Source organism: Colletotrichum phormii (assembly GCF_030913505.1).
Source record: "Colletotrichum phormii strain CBS 102054 chromosome Unknown BDP81scaffold_3, whole genome shotgun sequence".
NCBI lineage: Eukaryota > Fungi > Ascomycota > Sordariomycetes > Glomerellales > Glomerellaceae > Colletotrichum > Colletotrichum phormii.
The window spans coordinates 2,532,543-2,548,862 of NW_026851445.1; the positions used below are offsets into that span (position 1 = coordinate 2,532,543).

Genomic DNA, 16,320 nt, shown 5'->3' on the forward strand with positions numbered 1-16,320 from the left:
GTGCCCCGAGTTCACAACACAATTTTGGCAAAGATCCTAAATACCAATCGATCCACCAAATGCCAGTGACGAAATACTGGGATTATCAAACATGGCCACACCAGGGATTGCCAACGCCGCGTGCCTTATAGGCCTGCTGTTGGCTTCTTCATGGCTAATCAGGACACACGCGAAACCTCCACCATCTGATACTCTGTGGCAAGTAACACCGCCACTGGACTACAACGACAAACTTTATGCGGGATGGAAGCAGATTTCGGTTGATGCAGAGATTCAAATCTACAACGGAGTGGCCGAGAATCGTACATACGCGCACCATCCAGAACTCTTTGCCATCGGTTCCGATGTTCTCCTCATTTACTCCTCCGCTCCAGTCGATGAGGATAGTATGGGCCAAGAAATATGGATCTCAACCTCGAGCGACAATGGATTAACGTGGAGCTCTGGGAGAAGCCTAATGCCGGCTGCTCTTCTACCAAACCAGACAGAAACGTATAACTGGACGTATTGGTGCGACCGCGGCATCGTTCAGCGTGCGTGGCAGGCGTTGACCTTCGTACACCTCGAGGGTGAACTTTACGCCGTCGGCCAATCAGGTAGTAGGTGGTGTCCAGGTCGATGGGCATCTGCAGGTCGAATCGCACGCAGACTTTCTCTCAGCGGAGAACCGCTTGCGGATCCCTGTTGGCTGGAAAAGAATGAGTTCACAAAATCTGAATTGTATGCGGAAACCGTTTACGGCACTGAGTTTGGCATGAAATACTGCGCCAGAGCCTGCGAAATCAACGCAGTTTTGAGAAAGCCGCATGAGGCACCGGCTTGGTCACCATGGCTCTACAACAACGCTTTATATGCCGCCGACGGATCGCATCAAATGGAAGAACAAACCTTTGCCGTTTGGCACAATGACAGTGATTCATCTACGGGGGGGTACTGGCAGCGGCATTGGCGCGATATCACTTCAGAGGCAAATAACACCCACTCAGTTTGGGTTGAGTACAACGCAGATTCAAAGGGGAACGGCTGGTATCCCAAAATCATGGAGTCGCACGGCAACGCGATTCACCAAACAAACATACCGGATGCAAAGACAAAACAATTTCTGGGGAAGCTCGACGATACCAGCGACAGATTTCTACTGTCGAATCCAAGATACAACGCCGCAGATCCTCAGCGGCAGCCACTGACCTTGGCAGTATCTCGTGGAGCGGATCAGACTTACAAGTCGATTGGTGTATTGAGAACGAATGCGACATTGCAGATTGTTCCGGATACGCGTGATGGAATCAAAAATCGGGCGTTTGGCTTCAGCTATCCTAGTGCAGTTCAGGTTGGAAGGAAATTGCTGATTGCATACAGCGAGAATAAGGAAAACATTTGGGTTAGTGTCGTTGACATATCTGCACTTCCATAGGAGGCCAAGAAGCCAGACTGATGAGCTGTATCTGACTATTGATCAATATCAATGCCTCCGCGCAGCACTTAATGAGGTTGAGTTGGTGGCAAGTAGCCAGCGAAAAGTTTATATAATCCAGCCCACATCAATGAGACTATACTACCTAGTTCCAGTGAATTAAAGGGAACCTACCTAGTTACATTCCTCCGCCACCATTTGATAAGCATCACACCAGTTTATCTTGATATGACGTCTGCATGAGATGTAGTGGGCTAAGCTATGACGTCAATGACTAGAGGTGTACGGATACTTACGGCGTGGGGTTGACCTGCAGTCGTACCTAGTGAGTAGGTAAGTGACGGAAACTATATGTACCCACAACTACCTAAATGCAGTAGAGGGATCTCTCTTTTGTATATGGCGCAACGGTACAATTCCGAATTCTGTCAGTAAGCTTCAATGACAAGAGTGACACGGCAGGGATCTGTCATCATCGGCCACGGACAGTCCCGGCTTTCCGCGGAATACAAATCCCGGCACGTTGGTAACTTTGACCCAACCTCCACGACAGTGAAGCAGCGCAGGCAAGTCCGGTAGAATCCCTACTCAGTCTGGACATACCACCGCGCCAGATTCTATAATCTTGAGTATATTCATTCTCAATTTAAACCAAGACATTATCAAAGGTCTTCATTATGCCCGGGAAACTTCTGTTCACGGGCGCGACAGGCTTCATGTGCGCTTCGTGCCCTTTTCCGACCCGAACTTGCCCTCCCAAGCTAACTGCTTTCTAGTTGTGGCACTGTTCTGACACAACTTTTGAACTCTTCTGACAAAGACATCAATGCACTGTCGATTACCGCTTTAGTTAGGAGGCAAGAACAAGCCGATATTCTCAGCCAAAAAGGGATCCATGCCACTATCTTCATGGGCCTAGATGACTCTCAATTTTTGACGAAAATTGCAAGCGAGCACGACTACGTTATCCACACACCGACCGCCTTCCATACAGGATCCGCTGTAGCCATCTTGGAAGGCTTAGCGGAACGGAAGAAGCATAAGGGAAGGGATGTTCACTTCATCCATGTAAGTTCTCGCAATATTCTGACTCCTGTTGCGATATCTTTAACACAACCATGGATGAGCCAGACATCGGGAACCTCCAATCTTGCAGAAAGAACAATCACACAGCGGTCAGGTGACATTCATGAATGGTCAGATAAGGAGAAGGTGTACGAACACGAGGAAAAGAAGGAATTACTGGAGGCTTACGGCCAGCGAACAACGGATATTGCTGTTGTTAGGACTGCAGAGAAGAACGGAGTCAAAGCATACATTATGATGCCTCCAACAGTCTACGGGCGGGGCACCGGCCTCTTCAATCAAGGATCAACGCAAATCCCAAGCATTATTCGTGGTGCGATCAAGACTGGCGTCCCAGAATACGTAGGCGAGGGCACAGCTTGTCTTGGGCATGTCCACGTTACGGATCTTGCACTACTTTACGAACTTGTACTGAGCAAGGTCCTCTCTGGAGAGAACATCCCTTCGGGTAGGAGAGGTATTTACTTCTCCAATACTGGCAGTCACAATTGGAGAGACCTTGCAGCCTTAGTTGGTAAGGCAGGTGCTTCGCTTGGTGCATTGGACTCAATAGAGCCTCGGTCGGTGAGCTTGGAAGAAGCTGGATCGAGATGGTTGAATGGGATACCCCAGATTGCGGAGATGAATTATGCTGCACAGTAAGTCTTCCAAGTGTACCGACCAAACATTTAGTTGTAGGGAAAGTATAGAGATTAATTTCTTCAGCTCTTCTACAAAGCCTGTTTTGGCACCGGAGCTCGGTTGGAAGCCCCTGAAGACAGAGGCCGATTGGGAAGACTCGTTTGTAGAGGCGTTTCGAATGGTTCTTGATGAACAGGCCCAGTAGTCATTGAACGTGTTTTTGACTCCTATTCAATCTACTTTCTAGGTCTATCAAAGCCCTGGGGATATTGCTTATTCACATCACATTCTACTGGGTACTTGTCCTCTCCCGACCTACTGTTGGTCTGATACCAATATATGGACGGATCCAATGGATATACAATCTATGTTGAGGCGGTGACACTATGTTATCTACAGAAAAGGTCTAGTAGACATACAAGTTCATGGCATCTGGGTTGGATGCCAAGATTTTCCTATTCTGCCTCTGCAGCGTAATCCTCATGATCCAGGCGCAAACAACAACACCGAGAGAAAAGCCAATACTAGCAAGCATTGCAGTTAAGTACCTTGGCTCATCTGAGTCTGGCCATAAGTACGGAGTGTAGACGCTAGCAAGGTTCCCAAACGTGTTGGCCATGGTGATTGCAACGGCCTTCTTCTCATCCGTCTGGCCTAAAGTTGCTGAGGTCCATCCGAGAATAATGTTATTCACCTAAAATTGCGTCAGCACAAAGTATATCCGGTGAGACGAAAATCGCTTTTCAGTTGAACTAACCCCATACGTTGCTCCAACGAAGATCATGATACCAACATATCTGACGGTGGTGTTCAGTGTGGCCACAGCCATGGCGAAGCCCGCACAAGCAATAAGCTTGCTCACTGTTGTGTGCCATGTCCGTTCATTAAAACGGCCCGAGGAGTGTGAGACAACAATGCTCATGATGCCAGCCAGGATGTACGGCGGGCACGTAAGAACTAATGTGATTGTGGTGTTGTAGTTGAGGGTTTCGACAACACTCTGCCTCCAGTCAGCTTATGGTACTGTGAAAGGTGAGCTATGGCTGCGAGTCTTTACCGGCAAGAAATTCTTGAAACCATTTGCTGAAAGGTGCAAGTTGTCCATAAGACAGAAGAGCCATGTCCTCCAATCGGTACAAGCCTCGCGCAATCCTTTCCAGACACTAGTGCCTCCCTCACGACGATCGGTTGTATCGTCAAATATGCGCTGGTGTGCCATTTGTCGTTGCTCAGGGCTGAGCCAGCGGGTTTGAAGCGGAGCATCGGGGAGGAAGTAGAATGCCGCCAACGCAACGCCAATAGAGACAGCACCCTGGATAATGAATAGCCTACTACTGTAAGTGTACGACCTCGGTGGGATGAGCTGGATTGTATCATACCATTGCCAACCTGCAAGGTCGTGCTTCCCATCAAGTCCAGCAAATATACCAGCCGCAATCAGACCAGAAAAAGCGCTGGCTAGCATGTTGCCAGTATAAAAGATAGCCATGCGCGTCGCGATCTCCTTACGGGTGTAGAACATGCTGAGCATATAAAGTGCGCCAGGGTAGAACTAGAAACAATTTAGCCCGTTCATGTCTTATATTACGGCGACAACAACAACTAGATACTTACAGGAGCCTCTGTGATAACGAGAAAAAATCGGCACACCAACATTGTCTTGTAGTCATGTGCGAGGTACGTAAGCAGACTGATTATCGACCAAATCAACATGAACTCTATTATGTGATCACCTTTTAGAACTACACGTATCCCGTTGGAGGCTTGGCATACATACCCGCCATGTACCAGGAGGGTCGCACTCGGTTCAAGATCATGTTTGAGGGGATCTGGCCACAAAGGTATCTACCGACATTGGGATTAGTAGCGCCTACCTAGGTATTACAGGGAGATACAGGGCTCACCCAACAAAAAGAATTGAAACACAAGTATTGTATTCAGTTCCCTTCAGCTTGAGGTCTTTGGAGAGCGAGTTAAGCTTGCCATTAATCATTGCGTTTCGGTCGAGGAAATTGAGGAAGTACATGATCCAGAGAATGGGCTTTGTTCAGGTAAGTAAGGGAAAGATTTGCAAACGGTCAACTGAAGCTCGTACCAGAATGTAGAAGTCAATCTTCTTCACGAGGGCTATCTCCTTGGGGTCGGTCTTGGTATGCGCCCCAAACTCGTCAACCTTGCCAATCTTGAGAATAGGCTTCTCGGCACCTCCATTGGAACCACCTGTTAAGACACGCTCCATTTCGCTGACATCTGCTTTGCCCTCTTCGGACTTCCTTGGCTAAGCCATTGTGAATTGATGACTAGGAAAGACGCTGGCTTTTGAACCTTCCGTGCGCTGTCTCGACACCGGTCAGATCGTGGGCTGATGCTGCTTTTGAACCGTGAGACTTCGGTATCAGAGTTACCACTCCCAAGCATCCTTTCGCCTGTGCAGAGCCTCTCTATATAAGGTAACAAGGGAAATTTAAACCATCACATCTCTCCGTTGGCTCCGCCTGAAGTCGCGATGAGATCTAACCCCCCAGGTGGAGCGTTCCCCGTGGGGGAGATGGGGCGCCGAGCTTTTCCGCTCGTGCGGGGTTCGGGGAATGGTGTACGGATCGGACCCAGCACTAGTACCGACATACGTGTGTTAACGGGGTCGAGGGTGTGACGGAAAACCACTTTTCAAACATACTGTCTTCGTTTATGAGGTGGTTGGGTAGCTTTTCCGTGTCCCTCGGTAGGACAACCTGATGAGGCTCACGCACGGAAAAGTGACACTTACGAGGAAGGTATTTGGAGCGCGTCAGCCCAAGAACCCTTCTGTTGGATCTCTGAGCAGTCGGCAGAAAAGATGGATTTGGAAAGCGGTATGGGCACTTACAAACGGCCCTTTCACTTATATACCACTTCTGGGAGATCGTGGGCAGAGCCCACGATCTCCTCCTTCCACCTCCAGACGCAGCAATAATAAACCATTATTAATACTTCGTTCTAACCGTATGGTTGCCCTACTAACGTATATACTAATACTAATTAGTAGTTGACTTCTACTACCTCAGATCAGCAAGGGCACACGGGCTTCAAAAGAGTCAGTTCCGATTCGGTAATTAACATACATGATAAGCGAGTGGGCCAGACAAGCGAGTAGGCCACCCAACCGCCATTGTGCCACCTACATCATCACAATACGCATTTCTCCATCGAAAACAATGACAGTACATAACAAAGATACCCAATTGCACTTAGCAGTTCAGGCTACCCAGAAAGACCGAAATCTCAGTATTCGGGCCGCGGCAAAGATCTATAATATCAGTCGCGTTACCTTAGGCCGCAGATTAAAGGGAACGTTATCACGACGTAATAGCACACCCAACTTACGGAATTTGACGCTACTAGAAGAGAAGAAGCTAATTAAGTACATCCTCGACCTAGACGCCAGATTTTTTCCTCCCCGTCTTCGCGGTATTGAAGAAATGGCGAATCGATTGCTCGCTAATCGTGATGCGCCCCCTATTAGGAAGCGATAGGCTTCGAACTTCATAAAGCGACAACCAGAGTTGCGAACGCATCGTTTTCACAAGTACGACTACAAGAGGGCCCAATGCGAAGATCAGGGCGCGATTAACGCGTAGTTCTTGCTTATGGCGAACACAATCGCGAAGTACGGCATCGTAGACTCAGACATCTACAACTTTAACGAGACTAGCTTTATAATAGGCCAGATCTCAACCGGCATGGTCGTGACCAGTGCCGAAAGGCGTTCGAACACGAGAATGATGCAGCCTAGCAATCGTGAATAGGTTACGGTCATTCAGGCCATCAGCCCGTCGGGCTACAGCGTTCCGCCGTACATCATCGTTACGGGCCAATATCACCTCTCCACCTAGTACACGGAATCCGGTCTCCCACACGACTAGGTCATCTTAACATCTAAAAATGGATAGACAATAAATAAAAGAGGTCTAGACTAGGCTCGGCACTTTAAACGGCATATAAGACGGCATATAAAGGGTTAATACCGCCTCCTCGTCGTCGACGGACACAAAAGTCACTACTCCGCGGATTTCGAAATCTTTTATAAAAAGAACAACATCGTTACCCTGTATATACCGGCTTATTCGTCTCATCTACTCCAGCCCTTAGATATTGGATATTTTAGGCCTCTAAAAACGGCGTACGGTCGAGAAATCGAGGACAAGATACGTCGGGGTAATACACATATTACTAAAGAGGACTTCTTCCCGGCGTTTTATAGGGCTTTTATATAAGCGATTACGGAGAAAAACATCCAGGGAGGATTCAGAGGGGCAGGAATTGTACCTTTGAGTATAGAGAGTATGCTCTTAAAGCTTGATATAAAGTTACGTACTCCGACGCCTCCAGGATCCCTCCCAATAATACCACCGGCATGGACTTCTCAGATACTAAACAACCCAACGGAAGCATCTTCTGTGGCAGGTGCAGGTGGGTCACGTGAGGCAGCTCCTTCACATCTCGGAGCTGCCCCACCTACACCTTGCCCAGATATCCAGCCCAGCCAGCGCTCAGCTTTTCCCATCATCATCATCAGATCCAATACAGTAGTATTGCCTCCACAGGTTATGAGAGCCCAGCGTTGACTCTTTTTCTTTTTACCCCATATGAATTGATCGCCCAGCTCTGCGTAGAGCCCGTTCAATTGAGCAGTTACTAATCTGTCGACCAGAGATCGCGGCGTCGCGACTGGCAACGGCAGAGGTACAGATTCCTCAAAAAAACAAAACAATAACAGACGCGACCGTACAGGCCGTCTACACCTATACACACACTATCACGAATCTTTCACCTCCATCGTCATCATGGCTGGCAACCGCGCCCGCTGGGAGGTGCCCGACCTCAAGGGAGAAGAAAATTGGGACCAATGGTACGCAGTACTGCATCTCACCCTTGAGACTCTCGATTACGAGAAGTACGTCGATGAAGACGTCCCTCAACCTCATCGCGATGATCCTATCACTCCAGCGCAGGCTGTGGCCTTCACTACTTGGAAGAGCCAGCGCATTGAAACGTACGGCATCATCATCGCATCAATCAGCAAAGTCCTCGATCGTCTCCTCGCTGATGGATACGACATCAAGACGGCTGACCGCAACCCCTTCCTTCTCATGAACAAATTGAAGACCATCATCCCCAAGATTTCAGAGGATGCCGTCGCCGAGCTCGTTCGAGAGCTCTGCAACCTCAAGCGAAAGGACTTCTCAGATACTCATAAGTATCTCCAGCGTGGCCAGTATCTCATTCGTCGTATCGATGAGCTGGTCCCCTCTTGGCACAAGAAAGCCATGTTCATCCTACTCAACGGATGCCAACAAGAATATCCAGCACTTTACGACAAGTACGTCGAGGACAACACCAAGACTCTTGAAGATCTCACACGCGATCTCACATTCAAGGCCAATGCCGAAAGGACTGCTTCACTCAATGCCGCGAAGGGCTACGTCGCCGTTGGAAACAACAGCAACGGCAACAACAAGGCCTCCGGTAACACCTCAAACAACAATCAGCGACCTAACAACAACTACAATGGTCCTGACTGCCAACACTGCGGCAAGAAACATGCGACTACCTCTTGCTGGGTCGCCCATCCCGACCTCATCCCATCCAACCATAAGTACCGTGAGAACCTGCTCAAGAAAGCTGCTGCTCATACTTGTACCTCCGAATGCCGGGAGGGTAAGGCAGTCGCGGTCAAGGCTACGCCGAACGTTCTCCACCAGAACACAATGGGACATACAGTCTTGCCGTGCTCAACTTCGATGGCAACGGGCAGAATTAACCGTGACGACATTATCCTGGATTCCGGGTGCTCGCGAACCACTTTCAACAACCTCAGTTGGTTCACCTCCTTCACCGAGGCAATACTGCCACCCATGGAAGTCGCCAACGGTCAGTACGCATCGCCAGCTGGTTACGGCACGGTTTACTTCACTGCCGTTGATCCAGATGACAGCAACAAGGTGGTCGACTGGTCAATTGAGGATGTACAGTACTGCCCTGACTGCCCAGTCAACCTGCTGAGTCAAGGCACACTCCGTCGGCAGGGCTACAAGGTCAGCGACGACACTATCCACATTGGAAACAACGTCGCGATCGCCAAACTCGATTGGCATAACAATGTTGCCGTTATCGTCACCAACAACTACGAAGGCCCGAAAATTAACGCGGCCCTTAACCTTGCTATGGTAAGCAAGAATAACAACAAAGTCACATTTGACCTTATGCACAAGCGACTTTGCCACGCGGGCAAGAGCAGGGTCGTTGAAGCCTGCCGTCGTGTGGGCATAACTTTTCCTCAACAAGAAATTGACACCTTTCACTGCGAGGCTTGCCACCTAGGCAAATCTCAACAACTCATCAGCAGAGAAACCCCCATTCGAGAGGCCCAGCCCGGTCATCTCATTCACATGGACTTGGTACAATTCGAACCCTTGTCCTATACAAAGTCACGTTATCTAATTCACATGATCGACGCGCGTACAGGCTTCCAGTGGCGATACTTGCTCAAGAGCAAGCGTGCTGACGAAGTGCTTGATCGTATCGAAGAATTCATCAACTTCTTCGAAAACCAGACCAACCTTTCGATTAAGGCGTTTCAAATAGACAACGGCACCGAGCTTTTCAATGCTCTTTCGCAGGAGCTGTACACCAAACGAGGCATTAAAGTCAAATTGACTGTTGCTGACACCCCAAGCATGAATGGAAAGGCAGAGCGAGCTGGCCGGACTTTTGCAGAGGCGGCCCGAACCATGCTGATTGACGCCAACCTTCCTGATTATCTCTGGGACTATGCCGTCACCACAGTCATCACGATTGCCAACCTGTTGCCCAAAGCAACCAATCCAGGCCATCTCAGCCCCCACGAGATGCTCGCGAAAGATCTCAATCTTGACGAAGCCCATCACGTACCGTATATCCACCATATCCGCACTTTCGGCTGCGTTGCCTATCTCCACCGCAAGGGGTCATTGCAACCAGCCCGCGCCAACAAGATGGAGACAAGAGCCATCAAGGGATATCTCGTTGGATACGACTCACTTCACGGCCATCTCTTCTACGTCTACGTACCTCAAAGCCACAAGGTATACCGCTGCCGCGATGTTCGTTTCTATGAACAGGGCAAGCACCAGGACGAAGACAATGACCCAACCATTGATCACGATGCCATTTTTGCTGATCCAGACACCAGCACCTCATCTGTTGAGTATGAAGGAGCACAGAAGTCGTCCAGCACTCCTGACCGCCAGGACGAAACCACTGACAACAAGTCTGCCGAAGAGGCAACTACCCAAAACCCTCTTCCAACCCCTGAACCAGACAGCCCTATTGATCAGCAGATGTCTGCTAACATGACTGTTCAACAGCACGATACTGATACATCTTTCGATAACGCTATCGAAGAAGCTATCCAACAGGATATAGATGAAGCAACTATAGTAGTTGCCACAGAAGATCACGATCTTCAACCTACAACACAACCAACTAGACGAACTCGTCAATCTCGCCCTCCTCCAAGCCAACCAAACAGAGCTTCAACACGTGAGCATGTCAGAAACTCACAGGGCACTTGGGTCAAGAAGAGGGGCGGTTTCAGCGGTTGCTCTCTCCGAGGCAACACGTATGCCAAGTCTGATGGTTATCAACAAGCCTATGTCAGCCTTGACACAGTTGTGTGGGAAGACAACCAGCCTCCAGTATTATCTGCCATCGCCGCTGCCGCACTCGCTGGTCCAACCGTACCTCGCACTTTCAAGCAGGCCAAAGAGGGTCCTGAGTGGGACAAGTGGCAACCTGCTTTTGATAAGCAAATCAAGGCGCTACAGCAAGCCGAAGCCTGGGAACTCGTTGACCCTCCAACCGGAGAAAATATTCTTCCTGGCCAATGGATATGCGATATCAAGTCTGACGGCAGATATCGTGCCCGATGGGTTGTCTGTGGCAACCACGCGGTATCTGACTGGTCCGCTGAACAATTGTACGCAGCTGTCGCTAATGCAACCTCTATCCGTGTTTTCTTTGCTGTTGTTGCAACCAAGACCTACATCGCAGAGTTATTCGATTACGACACAGCTTTTCTTCACGCCTCTATCCCGGACGATACCAAGGTGTACGTCCAGCAGCCCCATGGCTATCGCCAAGGAGACAAAGTCTGCCTCCTCAAGCGTGCCCTTTACGGCCACCCCATGGCACCTGTATGGTGGTTCAACAAGATCAAAGGTCACATGACTGACCTCGGTTTTCGAGCTATTGAAGGCGAAGTCTGCCTTTTTATCCATGACGAGTACAACTGCATTGTTTTGATGTATGTTGATGACAACGTCATCGCTGCTCCAGACCGGAACACTATTCGCAAAGTCAAGGATCTCCTTAAGTCATTTGTCAGCATGAAAGAACTGGGAGACGTTCAGAGATTCCTAGGTTACGAAGTCTGTCGCAATGAGAGAGCCAAGACCCTCCACCTATCACAAGCCGAATTCTGTCGCAGGATGCTTCAGAAGTTCGGATACGTGGACCTCCATCCAGTCCGCACACCAATGGATCACAATATCGTCGCCAAGTGGCCAGTTGAGTATGAACCAGTTGAAACTGACCGTTGCAAGCTGTACTTGCAAATGACAGGCTCTATTAATTTCCTCTCGACCGGTACGCGCCCCGATATAACTTACGCAACTAGCAAACTCTGCGAAGCCAACAGCCGCCCTGGTGAGCACCACTTCGCAGCAATCAAGCACCTCATGAGATACCTCACTGGCACAGTCGACCTCGGCATCACCTTTGACGCTTCTATGCCTATTGATGACCTCGGACTCCATGCTGCCAGCGACGCGGCCTTTGGCGACTGTCGCCTTACCCGAGTGAGCACTGGAGGATACGTCGTTATCCTTGCCGGTGGCCCAGTGATATGGAAGTCGAAGAAACAGACTTACGTCACAACCAGCTCCACGGAAGCTGAATTCATTAACCTTACTCCAACGGGACTTTCGGTCCAATGGGTTCATAAGCTGCTGAGACTTCTCGGCTGCACTCAACCTCGTCCTACGGTCCTATTTACTGATTCCCGCAACGCGCTGATCAACGTAACGAATCCACTAAACCAGGCGCGAACCAGGAACATCGATCTACGATACAAGTGGATCATCGATCAAGTCAAAAACGGCTTGTTCAACCTCAAACTTATCCGAACACATGACATGCCTGCTGACGGACTCACGAAGCCGTTAAATCACGAGAAGCACGCCAACTTCGTCAAAATGCTTGGCCTTACGAAAATCGCTTGCAAATGAGCATATAGATATCCTTATACCCGACCGAACAAACAAGGGATAAAGGATTATTTGGCTCAGGCACAGGACGGAGGATATAGGCGGAGCATGGGATACAGCGGAGGACTAATTGGGATTGTCGGTATTTGAGCCTGCTTCTCACATGTACGATAGTTTTCACTGTGGCTGGCCTGAGGGGCGGTGTGGCAGGTGCAGGTGGGTCACGTGAGGCAGCTCCTTCACATCTCGGAGCTGCCCCACCTACACCTTGCCCAGATATCCAGCCCAGCCAGCGCTCAGCTTTTCCCATCATCATCATCAGATCCAATACAGTAGTATTGCCTCCACACTTGTATATAGGATGGACTCGAGCCGGGCTCTAGGACAGACTTCCCATAGCTTCTTCAGCAATTAACTTCGTATCAGGATTAACATCCGCTTTCAGCTACTACCTTGACAAGACTACGATTGATCACCGAAGCCTTACCTGCCCTTACGATTGACAGACATAGTTTCCTTGAAACTATTCCACGACTACGATTACTGTTACCAGTTCCGCAGCCTCAACTTCTGCAAACTACCCCTACGACTAGCTGGCCGTAACAATGAAAAAGGTGTTTTGGTGGAGTGCCTCTTGCAGTCTGCCGTACACGGGGCTCTAAAATTTCATATTCGACATCCGAAGGCTATTAAGTATTAGTCAATGCTATTCGCGGGGTTAGGATGTTTGAGAGTGAATATTAGTGTGGAGATTTCTTAATAAGTACCAGCGGGTCAACCTGTCTCTCGGGGACAGAAAGCAACCGAGAGACCCATATTGAGCTCAACAGGTGTTGTAGAAATCCATTCTCCTCCGAATTACCTCGGAATTGGTACATCTCTATGTGGCTAGACCTTTCCATCTTCTCAAACAACTAGCGTCACTTCTCACAAAGCCACTTTCTCCGGACACGCCTTCAAGAAGCCAAAATGGATCTCCTGCCGCATCCAGATGACATGTCTCGTTTCTCAGACTTTACCATCTTGACGACAACTTACAAGACAGTGTCGGACCACTCCATAACCACCGATGTCCTCATCCCAAAGAAGCTGATAGAGGCCCCGGTAGCGGCGACCTCGCCATGCCCCATCATACTACGCTACCATGGCGGCGGCTTCATCGGCGGCGCGAGTCTCTACCCCGGATTCTTCGGGCCCTGGTATGTGGAGCTCGCGGCCCGCCACTCGGCTGTGATTGTGAGCCCGAACTATCGCCTCGCGCCAGAGTCCACTATCGATGATCTACTCGAAGATACCGAGGATCACTGAACCTGGGTTCATGAGGAACTAGCCTCTTTTATCAAGGAGGAGACTTGCGGCCACGTTGACGTCGACACGGATCGGATCCTCACGGCTGGTGACAGTGCGGGAGGCTACTTGAGCATCATGAAGGGCTTGTCTCACGCCAAGGACATCCGGGCTGTGACAGCCGCCTACCCTTGCGTCGACCTAGCCAACGCACACTTCATGGAGAGGCCGAAGGTTCCGGTATTCGGACTAACCCTGCCGCAGAGCATCGTCGACGATCATTTTGAAAAGATTCGCAGGTGCGAGGCGCCTGCACTCATCTCCACCGACCAGACTCTCGAGAGAGGTCTCCTCATGTTCGCCAATCTTCAACACGGCGGGTTCCCCAAGATGTTCCCGCTCGAGAAGAAGCAGCTTTTTCCGTTTGAAAGGTTGAGGGCTGGACAGAAGTTCCCGCGCGGTGGTGTGTTTGTATGGCAGGGTGCCGATGATAGTGTTGTGCCGGCAAAAGGGAACGTCGCGTTGAAAGAGTTGGTTAGGGAGGTTGATCCTGAGTTGGAGTTCAATTTGACAGTTCAGCCTGGTGAGCATGGTTTCGATGCCATGACGAAAATTGATGAAGACTGGATGGCGGGTGGGCTAAAGAACTTGGTGAAAGCATGGCTACAGTAAATTGCCCAACTTGGCTGCCAGTTTAATATGTACGAATTGCCCTGGGATAGACGCGTTATGCGTAATGATCATTCATGAGTTCATGTACATTGCTAGGTCTAGCTTCTGTTGGACAACAAGATCTGATAGCCTGCACTTCTTTCACCATCATTGATCCGTTGTCTCCGTGATTAATCTAAATGGTTGTCAGAGAGACTTTTGATGCGAACCAGACAAGTACCAAGAGAACGGCATGAGTGTTGAATATTGCAATGAAGAGCTAGACCTACAAATTTCTTGCTATATGAAAATTAGGGACGGCTCCCTGAGTTGGATTTAAAGCTTCAAGTAAGGTGTTACATAATGACTTCCAATTTTCTCGAAAAGGGTGATTGGCTAAATGCGAGACTGACGGCTTTCCCGAGCCTGCCGTCAATGCTAGTCTTGTTGTATTCAGTTGCTACTGAGTACACATCATCTTTTTGATATTGAGCCCTCCTGTCAAAAGCTTTAACGTAACTGCTATTCATCTCCGACCAATACGAAGGTTGCTCCCGGCTACCTCGACGTTCCGTCACCCTTCACCCTCAGGCTCTTGTTCTCATTTTCACTTGAGATTGTTTCGCTGGCCATCTCATCCCTCGCACTCTCCGTCTCATCAGCTTCATACCGATGTTGCTGAGCCTCAATAGGAAACTCGTACTTCCAATTATTTAACTGGAGGAGAGGGTCCGATATCCTGAACAGCAGGAAAATAACCCACGTCGCTTGCCCTGGCACCACCGCTCCCAAGACACTGTTTCTTCTTTCGCAGGTGCCTCCAGATGGCCCAAGCGGAACCCACTAGGCCTATCAAAGCAAGCGTTCCCATGCCGGCGCTCATTGCAATGCCAGCAACTGCGCCGGCAGAGGCGCCGCTGTTCATACTCCCGGATCTAGGCAACGCAGTTGGGGATGCTTCAACCGGTGTTGAAGCTATTGTCAAAGTCGAAGCCGTCGACGTAGGGGACGTGGACGTTGTCGCCGAGGTGGATGCCACGGAGTCAATAATGTCGGAGTAATGGCAAGTGATGTCTCCCACAAAGGCACTGGTTGAACATCTGGATAAAGTTCACTGGGCTTAAAGTCGAATCATGATGCGACGGGAAGCCATTGAAGCTGACCGTCCAGAGCATGCCAGCGCACGCGTGTTTCCTACATTGCCAAGCTCTCGTTCAAAGATTGCCTTGCAATAGGATTGAACTTACGGATGATTGGAGCATAGGTTGCTTCACTTGTCGCATATGTCGCCTCATGCCAAATAGGTAAGTCGATTACCCTGAAGTTCGATTCCCATTGTAGATCAAGTTGGGTTTTCAACGGATACACGGGGTTGTCTCGGCAGTCACCTGAGGGGCCTGGACTAGGTGGTCTTCGGGAACGACTGTCGGAGCATGTTATGTGGGCGGTGAGGAGAAGGCAATATGAAACAAGGCCGAGGAGAGGCATGATGATTGTGAGCCCTTCAAAGACCGCGACGCTCTCTAGCTCGCCTAGTTCCACTCTCGGACGAGATGGATGGTGCGCAGATTGGAGAATGAGAAGGGCGAGGGACAGAGGAGAATCAAATGTGTTGTCCAGCCGCCTGGCTTTCAGAGGGTTTTGGTCCCTGGTGAATCAGGCTGTGGGAGGGTTGGGTCGCAGACTGAGCTGGCAAGCAAAGTAGACAGCAGGCGTGCGCATAGTTCCGCCCACAGGCGCTGACGCTATGGGGAACTGACAGGCATCCATGAAAGACAATTTCCAATCACAGATCTCAAACTTGTTTGTTGGTCCTACGCGTGATCAACTGACGCCAATCCGTTGCACTACCTAGACTCAGGTCAGCTGTTGGGTGCGGTGCAGTCCTATTATGTCTTGCGCAGACGAGGCTTGCGGCGTAGGTCTCGGCGCGAACCAACATTGTTTGGGTTGTCCGAAGTCCATTCCATGGGTGGA

The 16,320-nt window shown here is 49.8% G+C and overlaps 6 protein-coding genes across 6 annotated transcripts; 4 read left to right on the forward strand and 2 right to left on the reverse strand.

Moving 5' to 3' along the window:
* The first annotated feature begins 65 nt into the window (after positions 1-65).
* Positions 66-1,588, forward strand: BDP81DRAFT_419094 (uncharacterized protein). Its single transcript, XM_060589742.1, has one exon. It carries the CDS (start codon positions 92-94, stop codon positions 1,412-1,414), a length of 1,323 nt encoding a protein of 440 aa, XP_060450108.1. The 5' UTR covers positions 66-91; the 3' UTR covers positions 1,415-1,588.
* A 503-nt stretch (positions 1,589-2,091) lies between these two features.
* On the forward strand, positions 2,092-3,326 carry BDP81DRAFT_310099 (NAD dependent epimerase/dehydratase; the record flags this gene model as incomplete). The annotated part of the gene is made up of 4 exons (XM_060583606.1): positions 2,092-2,132; positions 2,191-2,482; positions 2,546-3,138; positions 3,206-3,326. The coding sequence occupies 4 exons, from the start codon at positions 2,092-2,094 to the stop codon at positions 3,324-3,326; spliced, it is 1,047 nt and encodes a 348-aa protein (XP_060450109.1).
* A 201-nt stretch (positions 3,327-3,527) lies between these two features.
* BDP81DRAFT_310022 (MFS transporter) lies at positions 3,528-5,360 on the reverse strand (the record flags this gene model as incomplete). The annotated part of the gene is made up of 8 exons (XM_060583594.1): positions 3,528-3,815; positions 3,879-4,121; positions 4,179-4,449; positions 4,501-4,673; positions 4,736-4,839; positions 4,899-4,966; positions 5,026-5,162; positions 5,217-5,360. The coding sequence occupies 8 exons, from the start codon at positions 5,358-5,360 to the stop codon at positions 3,528-3,530; spliced, it is 1,428 nt and encodes a 475-aa protein (XP_060450110.1).
* Positions 5,361-13,374: 8,014 nt separating this feature from the next.
* On the forward strand, positions 13,375-14,364 carry BDP81DRAFT_446386 (Alpha/Beta hydrolase protein; the record flags this gene model as incomplete). The annotated part of the gene is made up of 2 exons (XM_060592057.1): positions 13,375-13,641; positions 13,750-14,364. The coding sequence occupies 2 exons, from the start codon at positions 13,375-13,377 to the stop codon at positions 14,362-14,364; spliced, it is 882 nt and encodes a 293-aa protein (XP_060450111.1).
* A 656-nt stretch (positions 14,365-15,020) lies between these two features.
* On the forward strand, positions 15,021-15,470 carry BDP81DRAFT_134756 (uncharacterized protein). Its single transcript, XM_060581777.1, has one exon. It carries the CDS (start codon positions 15,168-15,170, stop codon positions 15,402-15,404), a length of 237 nt encoding a protein of 78 aa, XP_060450112.1. The 5' UTR covers positions 15,021-15,167; the 3' UTR covers positions 15,405-15,470.
* Positions 15,471-15,947, reverse strand: BDP81DRAFT_134755 (uncharacterized protein). The gene has a single exon (XM_060581776.1). The coding sequence runs from the start codon at positions 15,829-15,831 to the stop codon at positions 15,538-15,540; it is 294 nt and encodes a 97-aa protein (XP_060450113.1). The 5' UTR covers positions 15,832-15,947; the 3' UTR covers positions 15,471-15,537.
* Positions 15,948-16,320: the final 373 nt, after the last annotated feature.

Bases quoted from the DNA above. Each gene is read 5' to 3' on its own strand.
- BDP81DRAFT_419094 (XM_060589742.1), top strand. From the start codon at position 92: ATGGCCACACCAGGGATTGCCAACGCCGCGTGCCTTATAGGCCTGCTG.
- BDP81DRAFT_134756 (XM_060581777.1), top strand. From the start codon at position 15,168: ATGGCCCAAGCGGAACCCACTAGGCCTATCAAAGCAAGCGTTCCCATG.
- BDP81DRAFT_134755 (XM_060581776.1), bottom strand. From the start codon at position 15,831: ATGCCTCTCCTCGGCCTTGTTTCATATTGCCTTCTCCTCACCGCCCAC.